We start from the raw sequence: 20,999 nt of genomic DNA, 5'->3' as shown, positions 1-20,999 counted from the left end.
CCAGGGCCTGCCCTCCGGCTGCTGTGGCCCACAAGGTGGGCGGGCCGAGCTGCTGTGGTTTGAGGCTGGGCTGGCTCGGTCACCCGCCCCCCATGGTCCACCAGTATCCGCCGTCACCTGCCCTGGGCCAGCCCGAGCCCATGGCCAGGGCTGCGCTGCTTCACGGTACACCTGGCCCTGCCCTGACCACTCTCTCCTGAGGGGTGACACTCCAACCAAGCCAGCGGGCATGGGGACGACGGGCAGGTGGTGACACAGAGAAGGGAGAGGTGAGTGGCGGATGCCCGTGGGCGGGTGGGTGGCCAGAGCAGCAGAGAGCCTTGCCCTCTCTGTCCCCAGTCCTGGCATCGACTTCCAGGTGCCCTTGGAATTTCCCGAGGGACAGGTGTGTCTTTGCTGGTGAGGTTCCCTAGACGTCAGGATGCAGGCTGCCCACGGCAGGGACCAAGCCGCTGGCTGGAGGGCGGGAAGGTCAGGTCAGTCACGTGGCCAAGGATGTGTAACCAACTGTGCTACTTGATGAAACGCTGTAGAAACGCTGGACACCGCGGCTCAGTGGCGCCGCCTGCTGGTGAACACGGGGCAGGGCCGGTGAGCCCTGACTCCCGGGGAGAAGGAAGGCACTTGTCCCGTGTGTACACACTGTGTGTGGGAAAACGGGCGTCCTCACTCTAGGGCTCCCGTGAGTTCTGTGAGCCACTCTAGTGACTTGAGACTAGATGGGGTCGTAGGAAACCCTGGGCTCGTAGCCAGCTGGACAGAAGTGCAGGGGACCTGGGGACTTCACGAGCAGCTGACACCTGACACGGGGCCTGGAGGTGAGGGCCCTCTCATCTCTCTGTGGGGAAAGGAGCTCTTAACTCGTGGCGTCTGACGCCGACTCTGGGTGCTTAGTGCCAGGACTGAACAGCACAGACCTGGTGCCGTTAGACCAGTTGTGGTGGAAACAGAACAGGGGGAACATCTGAGCCAAGACCCAAAGAATGAGAACGAAGGCGCCATGCTGGGTGCTGGAGGAAGGGCATTCCAGGCAGGGGACGGTGGGCAAAGGCCCTGGGGCAGGGACCAGCCAAGGCCCAGCAGGGGGTGAGTTTGGGAAGAGCCCGGAGAGTTCACACGGGACCTTGTGTGGAAGACGTTGCTGTCGGAAGGGGAGGGACTGAAGCAGCCTCTCGGCCGTACCTTTCTGGGGCCCTGCTGTTGTAGCAGAGACTCTGTAAGGCACCAAAGCCAAGCTCCCTCCCCAGTGGCCTCGGGCTCTTCACCTCCGGCAGGAAGGCAGCGGGGCAGGAGCCGTGGGAGAGGCATCTGGTCACCATCAAGGGCGATGGGCCGCTTGGTTTTTAGATGCACACGTGCCCATACAGGCCCACATGTGCAAACAGGCAGCACGCCCATGTAAAACACATGAGCGCACGCACACACACACACATGCGTGCATACCTGCAGATGCACACCTAAGCACAGGTACACAAGCGCATGCATGTGTGCACCCTTACACACACAAACACACATGTGCACACAACCCCCCCCCCGACACACACACTAATACACCCAGGGGATCAGCCTTCCCTTTGCCTGCAACCTGGGGTTTTCATTACCCCAAAGGGCATGACTAGGCCTGAGCATGGCAGCCAAATGCAGTGTCCAGGTCCCCACACATCCTGGTTTGAACAGACCCCCTGCTGGTGCTGGATTTCACAGTCCAGCCTCCAGGGCTGTGAGAACATCATTTCTATTGTTTAAGACACCTGGTCTGTGGTGTTTTGTTTTGTTTGTCTTTTGTCTTTTTAGGGCCGCAAGCACAGCATATGGAGGTTCCCAGGCTAGGGGTCGAATTGGAGCTGTAGCTGCTGGGCTATGGCTCAGCCACAGCAGCGCAGGCTCTGAGCCACATCTGCGACCCACACCACAGCTCAGGGCAACACCAGATCCTTAACCCACTGAGTGAGGCCAGGGACCGAACCCGCAACCTTATGGTTCCTAGGCAGGTTCATTAACCACTGAGCCACGACGGGAACTCCTGGTCTGTGGTATTTTGTTATAGTGGCCCAAGCTAAGGCAGTGGCACAAATTGGGAAAATGTTAGCTATTACATCTAGGTGACAAGTGTGTTGTGTTCACTTTCCTAGTCTAAGTTTGGGCAAATTAGAAAACACCAAAGGAAAAATTTTTAAAAAAGAGAAAAGGGGAGAAAAGCAGTGAGATTGGGAGCAGGTGGCTCACAGTGAACAGAAACCCCGTGTGAAGTGGAGCTGGTCCTTCCAGCGTCAAACTCCCCAACCTTGCAGCGCTCCGAGTGGCGAGCGCCTCCTAGCACGTGTTTATTCTCCTTAAAACAACCCTGCAGGCACAGGGACATGCAGTGCCCTTCACGAGGAACAGAGGCTCAGAAGCCCCCCTGCTCACCTCCAGTTCCCCACCCAGGCTCCACCTCACTCTGGCAACCTGGGTGACACCTGCGGCCGAGAGCGGGGACAGCCCCGTTACCTGTCCGTGTCCAGCAGCATGGGCGGCAGCTCAAACTGGGCCCCCCACGGGAGGTCCTTCCTGTCGTCCGGCGGGGCTCGGCTGGGCTCCTCCGGCGGCGGCGGGGATGTGTTCAGAACAGAGCCGTCCTGGGGCCGGACAGAGGAGCAGAGTGAGGTGGCAGGGACCATGGACACAGGTGAGCTGGGCATAAGCAGAGCCCCTGGGGGGCCAGGGGAAGGAAGGTCCCTTTCCCCTCGGCCAGCACCATTCAAAGGAATCCTTAGCTCTTCTTCTGCGCCTCCCATCAGGGACAGAAAGGAGACTCTATGCAAGAGCCAGTGCCCAGGACCTCCAGGCCCAGCCTTGACCTGAGCAAAATGCTGCACAAAGGAGACGCTTATCAGCGTGCCTTGGAAAGACAAACAGAATAACCACAGGATCCAGCAATCCCACTCCTGGGCATGTAACCACAAGAACTGAAAGCAGGACACAGACATGTGTACCCCCATGTTCAGAACAACCGTATTCACAATAACCAAAGCGTGGAACAACCCTAGTGTCCATCCATGGGTGACTGGATAAGCAAATGTTGTCCAGGCACACCGTGGAATATCACTCAGCCCTGAAAAAGGAAGGAACCTCTGACACCTGTGCCAACCTGGAGGGACTTCGAGGACAGAAGTGAAATAAGCCAGACACAGAAGGCAATTACTGTGTGATTCCACTTGTATGAGGCCCCTGGAGGGGGCAGGTTCTCAGAGAAAGTAGAGGGTTGGGGTTGGGGCGAGGAGAGGGGGAGGCAGTGTTTAGTGGGGACAGAGCCTCAGCTGGTACAACAGCCTGAGTCCTGTGAGTCCTAGCGAACTGAGCCTGAGGATGGTCTTGCGGATTCTGACACTTGCGTTAGGAGGTGGATTGTTTTAAGACGGATGTTTGGAGTTCCCATTGTGGCTCAGCAGAAATGAATGTGACTGGTATCCATGAGGACGCAGGTTCGATCCCTGGCCTCACTCAGTGGGTTAAGGATCCGGCGTTGCTGTGGTGTAGGCTGGCAGCTGCAGCTCTGATTCAACCCCTAGCCTGGTTACCTCCATATGCCGCAGGGGTGGCCCTAAAAAGATAAATTAATGAATTAATTAATTATATAAAACATGTTGTGGGTGGACGGAGAGAGGACAGCACCCAGCAAGAACATTCTACAAGCAGCACACCAGATGTGTCAGTGGTGATGCAACCAGATGGCCCAGGAACGCCAGCCCACCAGGCACAGTTGCCGCTGAGAAGCACGGTGTCCAGAGTTACAGCCACTGTGGGTACCGGGTCCTCTGTAACTGGGGGTGGGGTGGCTTCACAGGTGGTTGGATCCCTGGACCCCTCCCTCCCATGCCCACTCTGGCTGAGATGGGCTGGGGGCCACCAGGCCTGCCTGCTGGAGGGCATGGCTAGGGCTGTGATGGCTGCGTTTGTCTAAATAAGGAGTGCGGCCCCTCCCCGGCGTCCCCAGAATCAGTGCCAGGCACCATCCTCACACCGGCGTCTGCAGCACCCTCCCGCAGGGAACCAGCAGGCCCAAGGAAAGCCCTAAAACCTTCCTGAGGTTCCCAGGGAGATGCCTCTCTCAGGAACAAGGTCCACCCCCACCCTGGCTTCCTTCCTGTGCCCTCTGTCTCCCAGGAGGGTCCTCACAGCACACCTGCCAGGGACCAGCACCCAGGCGCCCAAGGATGCCTCGCACAAAACTGCCAGGACCCTGGCTTGTGGCGCCGCCCCGCACAGTGCCCCAGGGGCCTCTGGCTCCAGGCAGCCTGACTCGTGGGGTTGCTAAGCTTCCCGCAAGAGGGCTGGTCCCCCAGGGCTAGCACAGCGCTGAGCAGGGGCAGTGCCCCGGGCAGACTCACCCTCAGGGAGCTGGACATCACGGCGTGCAGCAGCAGCAGGCGGTTCAGTGTGCCCTCGCCCAACGCTCGGGAGAACAGGCGGTACCGCTGCTCCAGGGGCTCCGGCACCACCAGGCCACCCTCTGTGGGGTCAGGAAGCATAGGTACTTGTTAAAAAGGCAGTATCTTTTGGGAACTTTGAAGGCAAATGCGCCAACCTGATAAAGAACTTTTCTAGAGTGGGGTTTCAGCAGCTCATCTCCTTTGTGTTTCTATCTTTTAAATTAAAATCAAAATTGGGGGCCCACGCCCACAGCACGTGGAAGTTCTGGGGTCAGGGACTGAACTTGCACCACCGCAGTGACAATGCTGGGTCCTTAACCCAATGTGCCACAAGGGAACTCATATGTTTCTATTTTTTAAAGATTTCATGTGTTGCCTTCTAATCATAAGATGATATTGTTACTAATTCTAAAGTATAAATACAATTTAGTTTAAAAGCTGGAGTTCCCACTGTGACACAGTGGGATCAGTGGCATTTCCGGAACACCAGGACACAGGTCCGATCCCCAGCCTGGCACAGTGGTTTAAGGATCCAGCATTGCCGCAGCTGCAGCGCAGGTCACAACTGCAGCTTGGATTCCATCCCCTGGCCTGGAAACTCCATCTGCTGTGGGGCAGCCAAAAAAGACAAAAAGTGAAGGAACCACTCCTAAGACATATACCCAAAAGCACTAAAAACAGGTATTATTCAAACAAAAACTTGTACACGAATGGTTGCACAGCACTATTTGCAATAGCCAGAGGGCAGAAACAACCCAAGCGTCCATCCGAGAAGCAAAATGTGATTTCGCAAAGGAACGTTATTCAGCCACTCAAAGGAAAGAGGCGCTAATTCCTGCTACAGTGCGGAGGACTCAGAAACACGTGCCAAGGAGTTTCCGTCCTGGCGCAGTGGTTGACGAATCCGACTAGGAACCATGAGGTTGCGGGTTCGATCCCTGGCCTCGCTCGTTGGGTTAGGGATGTGGCGTTGCCGTGAGCTGTGGTGTAGGTCGCAGATGTGGCTCAGATCCTGCATTGCTGTGACTGTGGTGTAGGCCGGCAGCTGTAACTCCAATTCGACCCCTAGTCTGGGACCCTCCATATGCCGTGGGTATGGCCCTAGAAAAGACAGACCAAAAAATAATAAATAAATAAATAAAACATCGTGCCAAGCCAGTGAAGCCAGACACTAAAGGCCACGTGTTACAGGATCCCATTTACAGCAAATGTCCCGTGGAGGCAAGTCCATGGAGGCAGAAAGACGAGTGGTTGCTGGGGGCTGGTGGGTGAGGAGGGTGGAGGGGCCATCCCTGGGGACGGGGTTTTCTGGGGACGAGGGGAATTGTTTTGGAACTGGGGGCGATGTCTGCACAGCACGGTGGATGTACTGTCTGCCACGAGTCGTACACTTTAAAATGGTTAAAATGGTGAATTGCGTGTTCTGTAAAATTTACCTCAGTTTTCAAAAAGAAAGTAAGACGTTAAAAGGCAGCATAACTGTGGCTCTGGCAAGATGTGACTGCCCACAGGCAGGGTCTGGAAGTGGGGCTGGGTTATACATAAACCTGATTTCTTTTCCAGAATATCCTTTCACGTTGTCATTTTAGTTTGGATTAGTTATAACTTTATTTTTTTAAGGCCGCACACGTGGCATATGGAAGTTCCCAGGCTAGAGGTCGAATTGGAGCTGCAGCTGCCAGTCTACACCACAACCACAGCAATACCAGATCAGAGCTGCATCTTTGACCTATACCACAGCTCATGATGGCACCAGATATTTAACCCACTGAGCAAGGCCAGGGATTGAACCCGCATCCTCGTGGATACTAGTCAGGTTTGTTACCACTGAGCCACAACGGGCTCATTTTAAGAAACAAAGTTCCTGGAGTTCCCGTCTTGGTGCAGCGGAAACAAGTCCAACTAGGAACCATGAGGTTTCGTGTTCAATCCCAGGCCTCATTCAGTGAGTTATGGATCCGGCGTTGCCGTGCACTGTGGTGTAGTCACAGATGCAGCTCGGATCTGGTGTTGCTGTGGCTGTGGTGTAGGCCGGCAGCAACAGCTCCAATTAGACCCCTAGCCTGGGAACCTCCATATGCTGTGAGTTCGGCCCTAAAAAAACAAAAAAAAACAAAACAAAAACAAAGTTCCGAGTTCCCGTCATGGCTCCGTGGTTAAACAACCCAACTAGGATCCATGACGATGTGGGTTCGATCCCTGGCCTCACAGTGAGTTATGGATCCGGCGTTGTGGTGACCTGTGATGTAGATCACAGATGTGGCTTGGATCCTGAGTTGCTCTGGCTGTGGTGTAGGCCGGCAGCTACAGCTCCCATTCGACTCCTAGCCTGGGTACCTCCATATGCTGCGGGTGGGTGTGGCCCTAGAAAGACAAAAGACGAGAAAAAAAGTTCCTTTTTCCCATTATGAAAGGAAATGTGAGCTGCCTCCCCAGAGGGAGTTTCATTATTCAGCCCACTGTAACATCCTGATGATGCTGATGGGGGGGGTAAATGTGGGGGTGGGGGGATGGGGATAATTATGGGGGGGGTGGCAGGGATGATGGGATGGTGATGAAGGGGCAAAGCCGAGAGACAGGCGAGGCAGGGCCTGGCCGCCTGCCCAGGGGCTGACCCGAGCAGGGTTGCCCGCTAAAGAGGAGGTGGAGGAAGGGCGAGTCACAGCAACAGCAGGCTGCAAAAAATCCGAATATTCGTCAACAAAGACGGTAAATATTCCTGGCGCGTCTCTGCGGCTGAGGCCGCTTTCACGCACAGCGCGGTTTCTAGGATGCGTGCGTAAGAGAGAACCGCACAGCGCGGCGTGCGTGGTACGCTCCTGTGGGCGTAAGACGTCTGTTTACACGCGCACGCTCTGCACAGACCTGGTGGGGGCCGTGCAGGTGCAGGTGACTGGGGAGGGTGGACAGGGCTGGAGGCTGGCGTCTTCTGGCCCGCCCTGTGGAATGTGACCTGTTGGGGGCCCGTGTGCACCGCCTCCTCTTTCTGGAAGCCCCGCGAACGGAGGTCTCACCCTCGATCAGCTGCCGCTGGTCCTGGATGATCTGCTCGCAGAGTCGCCGGTGCTGGTGGCAGCGCTGGATCACGAAGTCCTTCTGGCACAGCAGGTTCTTCCTGCACAGGCTGTTGGCCTGCAGCTCCGTGTTCTCCACCTCCAGCTCGTGGGCCCTGCACAGCAGCCGCAGCACCTCCCGCTGGTCCTCGCTGACGACCTGCGTGGGCAGCAGCTGCTCCATCTGCGAGGCCTTCTTCTTGGCATTGGCCAGGCGCTGCTCCAGCCCAGCCTGGCAGAGAGACCAAGGCCTTAGCCGCCCGGGGTCTCTGCACCACGTCTGCTCGTTCTCACAGGCCCAGGCTTGAGAATCACATGCACACACGCAGGACCAGCTGGGAGGCTGTGTGGCTGTCACCCTGTGTTAACTGTGCCCCTTATTTTCTGTCCTGATGCTCTCACATCTGGGGACCCTGGTGAGATGCCCGTCCCCCAAGGGCAGCCACGTCGTACAGAGAACGCACCACTCTCCCTGTTTTCCAAATGCAGACCAGCCAACCCAGAGCCCGCCCCACTGCCCCCTCCATGGGGCTCCCACTCTGTGGGCCGCCATCCTCTGCCCTCATCACCCAGCACAGGTACCAGACAACCAGGGACAGCCCTGTCCTCAGCCTGCTCCCCTTGCCTTGTCCTTTTCTTCTGCAGAAGTCACAGTGAGGGCTCTTGTCCACAGCGTCCCCTCATCTGCCCCTTTCCCACTCCTGTGCTTCCCCATGTGGCCCTGCCTGGCATCCCATGCCCCTTCCTCTTGGGATCTGTAAAAGACAGCTTTCCCAGGGCAGTGTCTCCTGACCTGCTGGCCTCACTGTTCCTTGAAGCCTCTCTCCGTGCCCTACGTATCAGAACACACTCCAGGGCTCACCTCTCACCACCGTGTCTCCCACGGGAAACCAGCCCTGCCCATTTTCAGAGTGTGCTCTGGAGGGGGGCCTGACAGCCACCACGCTGCAGACCTCCGTCTGCAGCTGAGGGCCTGGGTCTCTTGAGCCAAAGCAGGACCTGAGAAGGAGCAGGGAGGCAGGGGCCCAGCTCGCGCACGCCAGCCACTCAGAATAGCCCCCCACCTGCAGAAAACTAGCTGGGAAGGCCTGTGAGCTGTCCGGGAGCCTCAGCCCTACTGCGTGGGGCAGTCAGGGCTCCAGAGAAGCAGAACCGATAGGAGAAACACTTGCAAACGTATATTTAGCCATGTTTGTGTATATATATGTGTGTAAATACATATATACACACTTATGTATATATATGGATTGTGTGTATATCTGTATATGGATAAACACACACGCATACACACACAGACACAGATTTATTTTAAAGAATTGGGGCTGGCAAGTTCACAACCCATCAGGCAGGCGCTGAGGCTGCAGTCCTGAGGTTGAATTTTTCCTTCTCGGGGAAGCCTGCGTTTTTGCTGGTAAGCCTTGCAGTTGCTGGACGAGACCCAGCCACCTCATCCAGGATAATCCTTACTTACTCACAGTCAACTCACCACTCCCACCAAACGCCTTCACAGCAGCCCCTAGATGAGCCTCTGGTTGAGTCACTGGCCAAGTGGAGCTCTAAAGTTGCTGCCACACGGTGTAACGCTCTAGGCCCCCGGAGAGGCCAAAGCTGCCCCCGCGCCCAGGGCGCAGGTCGGATAACAGCCCCCAGTGCTGCCCAGCCGTGGGCTGCTTCCTCCTCTTCATGGGAAGGGACCACTTTGGGAGGGGCTGGCTCCACTCCCCTGGCCAATGCTACCCTCCTCCCCGAGGCGCCCCGGCTGAATCAGCAGCCCCCTCCGCCAGCTCCCCAGGCCCTGTTCCTACGTCCGTTATGCCACTGCCTGTGGAACTCTAAGTGGTTGTGCTCTTGTCTTTGCCTGGTAGGGAGACAGCTGAAGTCTCAGAGTGTCCTGTTCATCTTTATGTCCCCAGGGCCTGGCATTGAGCTGGACACCCAGAACGTTGATTTGTGCTTGACTGATGGGTTAGTGAACGAATTCATTCATTCATGGACTCACATTTATCTGCTCCATTGCATGGCAATATCTATATTTGGCTCTTGAAAGCCATGCCCTCTGGCGATGCTTTGAGAAACCAATACTTTTAAATGCTGGAGGGAGTTTGAAGTGTAATCACGCAATCTCCAAATCGCTGCAGGCAGAGGTAATCATACCAAGAGGCTGTCGGTTTGGCACATTCGTTAAGTGAATTACTACTGCCTGCTTTCAGCAACACGACATCAGCAGACACTTTCTCCACGTGCCTGAAAATACACCTGCTAACATTTAACGAATGGACTGAAATAGGAGTAGCCGGCCTCGCTGGCATTTTCCCCAGCGTCTGCATCGCGCGGCACTCCTGTCCCTTTTCTCAAGCGAGACGATTAGAAACGACCTATTATATAACATCTCCTGTGACTAGCATCGTCGTCTCAGAAATCGGGACTGCAGGAAGAGCGGCTTCTCCCGAGAGGACCCTGGAGTCTGGGTTCGTTGCAGCCACGCTCCTGGTCCCTGTGCCTCATGCCCAGGGGAGGCTGAGGGGACGCTGGCGGAGAGCGCCACACGGGACCAAAACGCCGCCCCACAGTGGCCACTGCCAGGCCTCTCGAGAGGGAGGCCTGGCCGTTGCAGCTGGAGGAGGTGCTCGGTGTCCACAGCGGGCAGGCAGGGGTCTCGGTCAACAGCACCCACCACCACGCGTGCCCCATTTCCATGGCCTCCTGCCTTGCGCATGGCCACAGCTCTAGCTCGAAGGGGCATGGACTTTGGGGCTGGGGACAGTTCCTCTCGTCTCTCTGAGCCTCCGTTTTCCTGTCTACAAAAGGGTCACAATGGGCCCTGCTCCAAGGGACTGTCATTCGAGGGCCTGGTGCAGCTGCTATAGATCAGAGTGTCAGTGGCTCATCATGGTCGCAGTGACCCTGGATGTGCCCGGCCCCTCTCCTCACCTTGAGGGCTGCGGTTTTCCGCTGCTCGGCCAGAAGCATGTTGACCTCCTCTCTGGCCAGAGCCACCTCGTGGGGCTCCGTGGACTCGCCCTCGTCCCCGTCAGCGTGGGCCTCCCCCGGCTCCTCGTCCTTGTGCGCAAGGTGCTGGGCCCTCTCCCGCTCCCAGCTGCGGGCACACAGAGGGGTCAGTGTCAGAGGGCAGAGTGCAGCCCATGCCCGGCTAGGAGCTGCTGTCCTCGCAGGTAGGGGCATGAACATGGGGCAGACATGGCGCTGCTGTCTGATCCCTTCTATGCTTCTGAAGAACAGGAGCGCGTGAACAAAACCAGAAGGAATTAAAGACCGTTTGGGGCAGGGTCGCCGGTGATGAAGCAGCCAGCGCACCTGCCTGCATCCCCAGGCACACTCAGGGCCTTCCGGGGACCATGGGCCACCTGCCACATAAATGTGGCCGGTTCCCTCAGCTGTAAAACTTGGATGCAACAGCACCCCTGGGGCTCCGAGAGGACTAAGTGGGACCACCCCGCTCAGAGTAACACCCACAAAGGTGCACAGAGGGCGCCAGGCTCAACCTGAACTGCAGCGCAGGTGGTGTGGACACTGCAAGGACTCGGGGGAGCCAGGGCTGGGAGCGGGCTGGGGTGGAGGGAGCGCGTCCTTTCTAGTAGGATTTCTCTAGTGCAGGTGCCGCGCTGTCTGCATGAGTAGGAAGATAGGCAGGAGGAGGAGAAGGAGAAATGGGGGAGGATTGGAGAAGAAATGGACTCAGTTGTGGCACTGAGGCCTGTAAGCGGGGAGGCCCCGTGTCCTAGTTTGTCCAGGGCGGCTCTGGTGACACCTGTTAGTAGCACCCGCTCACTTCCAGTGCATCAGATAAATTGCACAGCCAGTCCCTCCCCATGCAGTCAGTTATTCCCGGTAGGTGTGAACCGTGGGTGGGTGTGGACTGTGAGAAAGAGCCCCGGGCTGGTGGGCACACACCTTCAGGCAAACCCTTGTCCTCTCTGACCTCGACATCCTCCCTGTAAACGGGCTGGGGGTTGGGGGCTGCCTGCCAGGAATGGCCCTGGACCACCTCCCCCGACCCCAGCCCCACAGAAGGAAGTCTAAGGGGAAGAGAGGAAGCTCTTGGCCGAAGTCCCCTAGGGGACCCCAGGCTGTAGAGGGAGGCTGGACAGTAGCAGAAAAGGAGGTCTGCCCACCGCCTCCCTCCCCACCCGCTGGACAGACAGCCCGCTCACTCTGCGATGGTCAGCAGGTGGCGGGACGTGTCGATGTGCAGCTCGATGCTGGTGTTCTCCAGCTCCATCAGGCTGTGCCGCATCTCCAGCTGCTCCTTGAAGGCCCCGATGAGCTGCGCCCGGATCTTGTTCATCTGCAGGCGGCTCTCCTCCTCTGTGTCCACGGGAGGGATCATGGCTGAGGGCAGAAGAGAACCAGCTGTACCAGGAGCAGTGCCACCTAGGCGAGGGTTGAAGCCATGCTTGCCCACCAGCCTAGGTCTGGCCCAAGGAAGGGCTTAATAGTGTGGAGGGATGGTGGATGGAGGATGGATGGATGGATGGATGGAGGATGGATGGATGGATGGATGGATGGAGGATGGATGGATGGATGGATGGATGGATGGATGGATGGAGGATGGATGGGTGAATGGAGGATGGATGGAAGGATGGATGGATGGATGGAGAATGGAGGATGGATGGATGGATGGATGGAGGATGGATGGATGGATGGAGGATGGATGGGTGAATGGAGGATGGAGGATGGATGGGTGAATGGAGGATGGATGGAAGGATGGATGGATGGATGGGTGAATGGATGGATGGATGGAGGATGGATGGATGGATGGATGGAGGATGGAGGATGGATGGGTGAATGGAGGATGGATGGATGGATGGAGGATGGATGGATGGATGGAAGGATGGGTGAATGGATGGATGGAGGATGGATGGATGGATGGGTGAATGGATGGATGGAGGATGGAGGGTGGATGGATGGATGGATGGAAGGATGGAGGATGGATGGATGGATGGAGGATGAATGGAAGGATGGGTGAATGGATGGATGGAGGATGGATGGATGGAAGGATGGATGGATGGATGGAGGATGGATGGATGGATGGATGGGTGAATGGATGGATGGAGGATGGAGGATGGGTGAATGGATGGATGGAGGATGGATGGGTGGATGGAGGATGGATGCATGGAGGATGGATGGGTGAATGGAGGATGGATGGATGGATGGAGGATGGATGGAAGGATGGATGGATGGAGGATGGATGGATGGAGGATGGATGGAAGGATGGATGGAAGGATGGATGGATGGATGGAGGATGGATGGGTGAATGGATGGATGGAGGAAGAAGGATGGATGGATGGATGGAGGATGGAGGATGGATGGGTGGATGGAGGATGGATGGATGGAGGATGGATGGGTGGATGGAGGATGGATGGATGGATGGAGGATGGATGGAAGGATGGATGGATGGAGGATGGATGGATGGAGGATGGATGGAAGGATGGATGGATGGATGGATGGATGGATGGAGGATGGAGGATGGATGGAAGGATGGATGGATGGAGGATGGAGGATGGATGGGTGAATGGATGGATGGAGGAAGAAGGATGGATGGATGGAAGGATGGATGGAGGATGGATGGGTGGATGGAGGATGGATGGATGGGTGAATGGATGGATGGTTGGAGGATGGATGGGTGGAGGACGGAGGGAAGGATGAATGGAAGGATGGATGGAGGGAGGGAAGGAAGGAAAGATGGATGGATGCATGGAAGGATGGATGGGTGGCTGGTCGGATAAATGGATGGATAATTTAGAGGGATTTAAACTCTTTGCCTGGTTTGGGGTTCCCTGGATTTGAGTCCCAGGAATCCAAGGAGGGGTGGGACTGGGCCAGCCATCCCACCTCAGCCCTCACTTCCTCAGGGAAGCCCTCCTAGACTTTCCATATGAGCTCATCTGGCACTTGGTCTGATCACATCCCATCTTGCCCTTGGCAGCCCTCTGCATAGCAATAGTTCGGGAACGTTTTGTGAGAGGTGTTCAACCTCTGCCTCTCCTGTTGGAACGTAAGTTCCATGGAGCAAAACTATTTTTCTCTCTGTGTTTTCTGTGGTAAGGTCCTGCCTAACAGTTGTCCAGTGATTAATCGGTGGTTCCTGCCTGTCCTAGTAGTTAGTGCCAGTCTGGTCATGTGCATTCGGTTCCCCCTGACCTTGAGGGCAGTGGTCAAGTGGTACCTTTTCCCTGAAAGTTTAGCAATCTGGGATTGGTAGAGCAATTTGAATACCACATATTCAAAGAAGAATTAACACCAATCCTCAGACTCTTCCAAAAAATTGAAGAGGTAGGGATACTCCCAAACTCATATTTATAAGCCCAGCATTACCCTGATATCAAAGCCAAAGACATTACAAGAAAAGAAAACTAAAGGTCAATATCCCTGAAGAATACAGAAGCAAAAATTCTCAACAAAATACTAGCCACTCAAGTTCAATGGCACATTAAAAGAACATACAACATGATCAAGTGGAATTTATCTCTGGAATGCAAGAATGGTTCCATGTATGCAAATCAACAAATGAAATACACTATATGAATAGGATGAAAGACAAAAATCATATGATCATCTCAATAGATGCAGGAAAAGTATCTGACAAAATCCAACATCCTTTCATGATAAAAAGCCCATGGCTAAACTCAGACTCAGTGGTGAAAGGGTGAAAGCTTTTCTTCTAAGATCAGGAACAAGACATGGGTGCCCCCTCTCACCACTCACATTTAACACAGTATTGGAAATTCTAACCAGAGTAATAAAAGAAAAAAAAAAGGCATCCAAATAAGAAAGGAAGAACTAAAATTGTTTACAGATGACAAGATTTTGTATTTAGAAAATAATAAAAACTCCACCAAAAAACTGTTATAACTAATCAATGAATTCAGTAAAATTGTAAGATACAAAATCAACAAAGAGTTCCCTTGTGGCACAGTGGGTTGAGGATCCAGTGTTATCACTGCTGTGGCTCAGGTTCAATCCCTAGCCCGGGAACTTCCACATGCTGTGGGCACAGCAGAAAAAAAAATAATGTATAAAAATAAGTTGTATCTACTGTATAGCACAGGGAACTGTTCTCAATATTTTGTAATAACCTACACAGGAAATTAATCAAAAAGTATGCATATATATATATATATAAAACTAAATATAATGAATATAACATATAATAATCTGGAAAAGTATATATATAACTAAATATATACATAACTAAATCACTGTACACTTTAAACTAACCTGACCTTGTAAATTAGCTATACTTCAGTGTTTTAAAAGTTGCATTGCTGTACACTAATAATGAATTATGAAAAAGAAATTAAAAAAAAATACGGAGTTCCCGTTGTGGCTCAGTGGAAACGAGCCCGACTAGGAACCACAAGGTTGCGGGTTTGATCCCTGGCCTCACTCGGTGGGTTAAGGATCCGGCGTTGCCATGAGCTGTGGTGTAGGTTGCAGACATGGCTCAGATTTGGTGTTGCTGTGGCTCTGGTGTAGGCTGACAGTAACAGCTCCAATTGGACCCCTAGCCTGGGAACCTCCATGTGCTGCAGTTGCGGCCCTAAAAAGACAAAAGACAAAAAAAAAAAAAAATATATATATATATAATTAATAATGCACCCAAAATAACAGAACACTTAAGAAGAAATTTAACCAAGGAGGTGAAAGAGCTACACACTGAAAACTGTAGGACCCTGATGGGAAAAACTGATGAAGACACAAATAAATTGGATAGAAGAGATCCCTTGTTTATGGATCACAAGAATTAATATAGTTAAAGTATCCACACTAATCAAAGCCATCGGTAGAGTCAATGCAATGCCTATCAAAATTCCAATGGCATTTTGCACAGAAATAGAAAAAAAAATCCCCAAAGATCCCAAGTAGAAAAAGCAATCCTGGGAAAAACAAAAAACAAAACAAAAAAAACAAGCACAAGGCAACACATTTCCTGCTATCAAACTATACTACAAAGCTATAGTAACCAAAATAGTATGGTGCTGGCAAGCAAAACAAAACAAAACAAAACACACAGACACAAAGACAATGGAGCAGAATCAGGAGCCCAGAAGTAAAACCACACACATACAGTCCCAGGGTTCAAGAGGGAGGCGAGAACACTCAATAGAGAAAGAATATTCTCTGTAATAAATGGTTTTGTGGAAGCTAGATTTTCACATGTCAAGAGTGATTTTCCCATTTCTTATACCACTCCCCCAGATCAACTCAAGGTGGATTAAAGACTTAAATGTAAGCCTACATGAAACTATAAAAGTGCTAAAGGAAAACATACGAAAAAAAGGCTCCTTGATGTTGGTCTTGTTGGTGATTTTTCGGACGTGACACCAAAAGCAAAAATCAAGAAGTGGGGGAGTTCCCGTCGTGGCGCAGCGGAAACGAATCCGACTAGGAACCATTTTTTTTAATGAGGTTTCGGGTTTGATCCCTGACCCCGCTCAGTGGGTTAAGGATCCGGTGTTACTGTGAGCTGTGTAGGTCGCAGATGTGGCTTGGATCTGGGGTTGCTGTGACTGTGGCGTAGGCCAGCAGCTGTAGCTTCTATTAGACCCCTAGCCTGGGAACCTCCACATGCTGTGGGTGTGGCCCTAAAAAGCAGAAAAAAGCAAAAAATAAAAAAAGCAAAAAGCAAGAAGTGGGACTACATCAAACTTAAAGGTTTCTGCGCAGCAAACTAAATAATCAACGAAATGAAACAGTAACCTATAGAATGGGAGGAAGTATTTGCAAAGCATGTAATACATGCTAAGGAGTTAATATCCAAAATATATAAGGAACTCGGAGTTCCCGTCGTGGCACAGTGGAAACAGATCTGACTAGGAACCATGAGATTGTGGGTTTGATCCCTGGTCTCGCTCAGTGAGTTAGGATCCCGTATTGCTGTGAGCTGTTGTGTAGGTTGCAGATGCGGTTCGGATCTGGCATTGCTATGGCTGTGGTGTAGGCTGGCCGCTGCAGCTCTGATTGGACCACCCCTAGTCTGGGAACCTCCATATGCCGTAGGTGTGGCCCCCAAAAGCCAAAACATATATATATATATAGAAGTCATACAACTCAATAGCAAGAAACAATCTGATTTTTTTTTTTAATGAGCAAAGGGCCTGAAGAGACATTTTTCCCAAAGAAGACATTCAAAGGGCCGACAAGTACATGAGAAGATGCTCAACATCAGTAATAATTAGGGAAAAGCAACAAAACCATGAGATACCACCTCACACCTGTTGGAATGGCTGTTATCAAAAAGACCGAAGGAGTTCCCGCTGTGGTACAGCAGATTAAGGATCCAGCATTGCTGCAGCTGCAGGTCAGATTAGATCCCTGGCCCCGGGAACTTCCATTTCTGCGGGTGTGGCCAAGAAAGAAAAAGAAAAAAGAAAAAAAACAAGGGTTGGTGAGGATGTGGAGAAAAAGGAAACCCTTGCTAAATGCTGGTGGAGGTGTGCATTGGTGGAGGAGCATGGAGGTTCCTCAGAAAAGTAAAAAAAGAACTGCCCTGTGGCCCGGCAGTCTGACTCCTGGGCATTTTCCCAAAGGAAATGGACTCCGAGTCTCGAAAAGACACCTGCACCCTCATGGCTTAGCGACTGGATAAGGAAACAGGGTGCAGGCACACAATGAAAGCTCATTCGGCCCAAAAAAGGAGGAAATCCTGTCGCCGGTGACAGCAGGGATGCCCTGGGAGGGCAGCGGGCTGAGTGAGGGAGGCCAGACACGACAAGCACCATCCCATCTCGTGCACAGAGCATCGAGAAGAAGCCGACCTCACCCACAGAGAGACCAGGAGGGCGGGTGCCAGGGGCCGGGGGAGGACAGATGGGGAGATGCCGGCCCAAGGGCACGGGGTGCTGGTTGTGAGTCAGTCCTGGGCACCCGATTGCTGCACGGTGACTATGCGCCAAGCGTCCTGTGCTGCATCTTGGAAAGGTGCTGAGAATAGGTCGCAAGTGCTGTCACCCCCAAAACAGCCATGATGTGAGGAGAGGAAACGGTGACTGACCCGCGGCGGCCACAGATTCACACTCGACTGGCGGGACCTGTTAGAAACATCTCAGCAAAGCTGGGCCCGAGGCGGCCTGGCTGTGTCAGCGCAGCCCTTCCCAGGGGCGCTGTCTCCTCTCCTGCCCTCCCCGACCCCGGGGCTGAGCTGAGGGACGGGCCCTCCTGCTCCATCCGGACCTGTATTCTCTCTAGAGTTTTCCTCCAGCTCCTTCGAGGGATGTGTTTCCAGCCCCAGGGCCGGTATCGCCTCTAGGCAGCGGCCAGGCTCCCTTCTCCACGGGTCATTTTCTCAGTGTTCTCCCTGAGTCCCCCTCTCCCCTGCTCCCTCACCTTTCCTGGGGACACTGAAATCCCCAGATGATCCAGTCGAGCCCCCAAGGACCTTCGCTCCTTAACCGCCTGTCCAGAGGCCTCCCCTCCACTGGCCGGCGCCTCCCTCTCCATCCCTTGGTCCAGCCCCAGGCTCTGCCAGCCCCTCCAGTCCAAAACTCTCATTCTGAACGTTTTCAAAGCCTCCTCTTTCCAGCCTTTAGACCCCAGCATCCAGGAAGGACAAAGCACCGAGGAACGCGCAGTCTGCAAAAGCAGACAGTAAGAAACGTCACAGGACAAACCACCCGTGTTCTTCAAAAAGAATCAAAGGGAAACCCCAAAAGAGGGAAGGAACGTGCCCAGAGAATAAAGGAGACATAAAATAGTAAGATTCGTCACCTGAAGCCAAGATGGGGGCTTCCTTGGGCTCCTCGTTCCAGCACAAAAGAGACTCATGACACGGCTGAGACCGCGGGAAAGCTGAACATGGGCTCTCTCTTGTGACACGGACACAGGACCGCTAACGTTTCTTCGGTGTGGAAGTGATGCTGCAGTTAGTTTTCGAAAAGAGCCTTTATTTTGGAGGGATTATAGGCTGACGTGCTCATGAATAAAATGATGTGATGTCTGGTGTTTGCTTCAAGGTAAGAGGATGGGGAGTTCCCATGGCGGCGCAGTGGGGACGGATCTGACTCGCATCCATGAGGACGCAGGTTCGATCCCTGGCCTCGCCCAGTGGGTTAAGGATCCGGCGTTGCCGTGAGCTGGGGTGTAGACTGCAGACGCAGCTCGGATCCTGCATTGCTGTGGCTGTGGGGTAGGCTGGCGGCTGCAGCTCTGATTCAACCCTTGGCCTGGGAACCTCCGTATGCTGCAGGTGCGGCCCTAAAAAGACAACGACGACTACTACTACTACTAATAAAAAGACAATAGGATGAGGGAGACAGTGGGGAGGACAGAGGGAGGGAAAAGGCGGGCAGCACAGGCACCTCACTGACTGGCTTTACGCTCCTCCTCCTTTTGTGAGCAGTGGAAATTGCCCGTAACAAAAACTTGAGCTCCGGAGTTCCCATCGTGGCGCAGCGGTTAACGAATCTGACTAGGAACGCTGAGGTTGCGGGTTTGACCCCTGGCCTTGCTCAGTGGGTTAAGGATCCCGCGTTGCCGTGAGCGGTGGCTCAGGCCGGCAGCTGAAGCTCCGATTAGACCCCTAGCCTGGGAACCTCCATATGCTGCTGGAGAGGCCCTAGAAAGGGCAAAAAGACCCCCCAAAAAACCAACAAACTTGAGCTCCTTCTGCTTCCTCTTGTGATTGCTGTCCACAGTTATCAGCCTGGCCTCCTCTTCCACCCCGACCCGGTCTCCACGCAGAAACTCCACACTTGGAGGGTCCCCCTTCCCCGTCTCCACTTCACATCTCAGGCTCTCCTTGGCCTCCCGATACACTCAGGATAGACCCGGGCCCCCGATCGACGTCTTCCCAGCCTGCCTCCCAGCACTCCCGGTCTGTCTTCCTCGCAGCCCAGCCATGCGGGCTGCCCCCGCCCCTGAACGCACCAAACCCATCCCCAAGCCCAGGGCTCTTGCACCTGCCGCTCCTCTGCTGGACAGCCCTGCCTCGGATCCACGCGTGCGTTGTTCCCTCCCACACCGACAGGCCTACCGTCAGGAAACACTTTAAAATAGGCTGTATTTACACAAGTAACGTGGGAACACGTTCTGTTATAAAAATCTGAATAATACATCAAGGCGCAAAGACCCCCCCTTGATTGTCTGTCTGATCGTCTTCACCCCGAGTCTTAGGTCCCCGCCCACAGGAAACCGCTGCTCTCGGTTTTTTTTGTTTGTTGGATTTTTTTTTTTTTTTTTTTTTTTTTTTTGTCTTTTTGCTATTTCTTGGGCCGCTCCTGTGGCATATGGAGGTTCCCAGGCTAGGGGTCAAATTGGAGCTGTAGCCACCGGCCTACGCCAGAGCCACAGCAACACGGGGTCCAAGCTGCATCTACGACCTACACCTCAGCTTACGGCAACGCCGGATCCTTAACTCACTGAGCAAGGCCAGGGATCGAACCCGCCGCCTCGTGGTTCTTAGTCAGATTCTTTAACCACTGAGCCATGACAGGAACTCCACTGCTCTCGTTTTGACGTGAACCCTCTGAATCGTTTTCTGTGCGGTTTTGCTCACACAGGTGTATGTGAGGAGCTAGGTGGGTTTTCCGGTGGGAAAATTCTATCAGGCTATGGCTATTACCCTCTAACTTGCTTCCTCACCCAGCAAGGGTCTTGGAGGCTGTCCTTCTGCACAGATGATGGGTCTGTCCTGTTCTTGGTAATCCCTGCAGAGTGGTCCATGCCAGGGACCACCAGTTAGCTCGTCCCACCCGCTTTGATGGGCACTTTCCCGCCCTGGGGCCCCCTCGGGCATGGGAGTGTGTGAGCCTCGTGGCCGAGTCGGGGAAATTGCTGGGGCCCAGAACGCATGCTCTTGAAGTTTGAACAGATGCCGCTAACTCAGCCTCCTAAGAGACACGGTAATTCAGACACCCGGTGTCTAAGTGTTGAAGGCTGCACTTCCACACTTGGTTTTAATGTTATCCATGTAATACTGCCTGACAGGTTAATTTTAGCAGTCCAGTAAATGAAAATTGTTTCAGTGCGTATCTCTCTTTCCTAATGCGACTGAGAATCTCTTCCTGTGTTTATGGCCATTAGAAACTCCCTGAATTGCTTATTGATTTTCTCACCCATCCTTTGTAATGGGGCTGTTTGTTCGTTCTTATTGATTTTCAAAAGTGCTTTATTTACCATGGCAAAGTGTGTCTTAACAAGCCGAAAGAATGTGTGAGGCCATATCTTCTTAACATGACTTCAATACGAGTATTTTTTAAGGGCATCTTTTTAACCTGCTGATTAAATTTATCACTTCAGAGTAAAACTACCGTGTGCCCTGACCCCAAGAGGACACCTAGGCCACATGACCTGGGGAGAAAGGAGGAGTGGGGAGGGGCTGCCTCGGGGTCTCGGGCTTCCCTCTTGGGGGGTGGCATGTTTTGCAACGAATCTGAGCTGCTGTCTGCCCAACACGGTAGATGAGCTGCATGCTGCTGAGGGAACGTTCACTTTAAAATGGTGTCAAGCTGGGAGTTCCCACCGTGGCGCAGCGCAAACAAATCGGACCCGTATCCATGAGGACATGGGTTCAATC

At 53.5% G+C, this 20,999-nt stretch overlaps 2 protein-coding genes across 3 annotated transcripts in view; one reads left to right on the top strand and one right to left on the bottom strand.

Moving 5' to 3' along the window:
* Positions 1–20,999, top strand: part of SNX8 (sorting nexin 8) — a 144,362-nt gene that overhangs the window by 18,129 nt on the left and 105,234 nt on the right. The window lies entirely within an intron of this gene.
* LOC110259833 (kinesin-like protein KIF19) overlaps positions 1–20,999 on the bottom strand; it is a 49,641-nt gene that overhangs the window by 14,503 nt on the left and 14,139 nt on the right. The window contains exons 11-15 of the mRNA XM_085016430.1: positions 11,638–11,815; positions 10,397–10,562; positions 7,427–7,697; positions 4,371–4,492; positions 2,491–2,618 (exon numbers count right to left, since the gene is read on the bottom strand). Of these exons, the coding sequence (XP_084872556.1) occupies positions 2,491–2,618; positions 4,371–4,492; positions 7,427–7,697; positions 10,397–10,562; positions 11,638–11,815 (865 nt within the window). The remainder of the gene's footprint in view (positions 1–2,490; positions 2,619–4,370; positions 4,493–7,426; positions 7,698–10,396; positions 10,563–11,637; positions 11,816–20,999) is intronic.

The sequence above is a fragment of the Sus scrofa genome, chromosome 3, assembly GCF_054392235.1.
Source record: "Sus scrofa isolate SSC_HxYL_T2T_F1_AM1 chromosome 3, Sscrofa_HxYL_maternal_Yorkshire_Landrace_v2.0, whole genome shotgun sequence".
Lineage (NCBI taxonomy): Eukaryota > Metazoa > Chordata > Mammalia > Artiodactyla > Suidae > Sus > Sus scrofa.
The sequence above is the reverse complement of the archived record's forward strand: the minus strand, read 5'-3'. Positions and strand labels throughout refer to the sequence as shown.